The sequence below is a fragment of the Halyomorpha halys genome, unplaced genomic scaffold (genome assembly GCF_000696795.3).
Source record: "Halyomorpha halys isolate HHAL.00 unplaced genomic scaffold, Hhal_1.1 Scaffold994.1, whole genome shotgun sequence".
NCBI classification, from domain to species: Eukaryota; Metazoa; Arthropoda; class Insecta; order Hemiptera; family Pentatomidae; genus Halyomorpha; species Halyomorpha halys.
The window spans coordinates 159,533-161,198 of NW_027115041.1; the positions used below are offsets into that span (position 1 = coordinate 159,533).

Below are 1,666 nucleotides of genomic sequence, written 5' to 3' on the forward strand. Positions count from 1 at the left end.
CGAAACGTTGGCTCAATAAAATAGTATATTCTACTATTTGAGTTTTTTGACCGCACCCGGACCATATTCCTTTCATCTTTACACACGGTCAATCAATAATCTTCCAGTTTATTTTATTTTATGTTACATATTATAATGCATTATTATACTTCAAAAATTTGTTGGTTTTTAGACATTATTATTTCATTATTACAGATCGACTTATAGAATCGTTTAACCAAGTTGAAGAGTCAGATGATTTTATTGGATTTGAAACTGATACATCTGACATCCAATCGAAAAGTAATGATGTAGATTCAGTAGACTCACATGCAGATGTTACTATGAATGGTATTGTGGCTTCTATTGTCTCATTTTATAAATTTATCTTACATATCTCATCAATTGATTTTATTACCTTTTTTCTGTTTGTTTTTTTTATTAAAGAAACTGAGTATACTGAAGGACTTATGGCACCTCTTAGTACGAGAAAAACTCCAAGGTCAGTTAAAAAAAGTGTCAACGTTGATCTATCCAACCCGGAATTCAAGAAACCCTTTGAATATGGTAAGCTATATTAAATTATTATATATTTTAGTTCTTTTTATTTATTTTTTTAAATGTTTTATTATTAAGCATTTTGTTTAGTTGCCACTGAATGAATCTCCATTACATTCGTTTTTGAGATTTATGATTTTTAGTAATATATTCTTACTTTTTTTGTGTATTATTGATCTAGAAATACAATGGCTATTTCCATATAAAAACCATGTGAAGGCATGATTTATGAATAGTTGTATTAGCTTTTAATAGCTCAACTAGTAGTTGTTTTAAATCACCAGTGCAAAATCAGACAGTATTTACAAAAAATAATAAGCTTTTTTTTAATTTTTATTTGTGCGTCCACAAATGTCACTTGCTTCTCAACTATAAGCGGTGATATAAATATAGTAAAACAGGCATGATATTAGCATTGCTTTCCATAGAAATAACATAACATTGGCATTTGTTAGTTTGAAGGATTGGCGCTTACTCTGAATATAAAATTTGTCAGGATTTTATACTGGAATATCTCTTAGGTTGCTCCTTTTGAACACTTGGGTAAACCCAGGCATGTCTGATGTCCCCATATTCTATATAACAGGGTGTCTAGTGATCTGTAAAACTGGGTAAAGTCAGGGAATCATAAAAAAACAGGAAAATTGGCTTGGTGCTAAAGCTTACTTTAAATCTTAAAATTCTGTGAATTATCATGCAGGATTTAATGATTAAATTAATTATTTATTACTTCAAAAAATAACAAAATGTTTCAGAATCGTCAAAAAGTCTGTCTTGCCTTGAAAAAGAATTTAATAGAATCTTCCATAATAATCCGTCATCATACTTTAAATATTCTTGGCCGGCTAGAGTATTTAAATGCCTGTCATGATGAATAAGTTATGATTACTGGTTTTTAATTATGGTGAAGAATTTTAGTGGTAAATTGGATTTCCAACAATTTTAGCCCTTAACTTTTGGTCAATATTGCTTACTGTTTATTCCTATATTTTCAATAACCATAAGCAATAGTTTGCTGGTGGCATCGGATTGAAACAATCACTGTTCATTCTTTTAACAAAATTACATGTTTTGAGTTGGCAATATTTATTTGGTAGTTTATAATTATTAAAGGTGTTTCTTATATATA

The 1,666-nt window shown here is 28.9% G+C and overlaps 1 protein-coding gene across 5 annotated transcripts in view; it reads left to right on the forward strand.

Moving 5' to 3' along the window:
* The window catches only part of LOC106687657 (uncharacterized), a 39,014-nt gene that overhangs the window by 7,725 nt on the left and 29,623 nt on the right, over positions 1 to 1,666 (forward strand). For all 5 annotated transcript variants that reach the window (XM_014431662.2, XM_014431659.2, XM_014431660.2 and 2 more), the window contains exons 5-6: positions 196 to 330; positions 427 to 546. In XM_014431662.2, the coding sequence (XP_014287148.1) occupies positions 196 to 330; positions 427 to 546 (255 nt within the window). The remainder of the gene's footprint in view (positions 1 to 195; positions 331 to 426; positions 547 to 1,666) is intronic.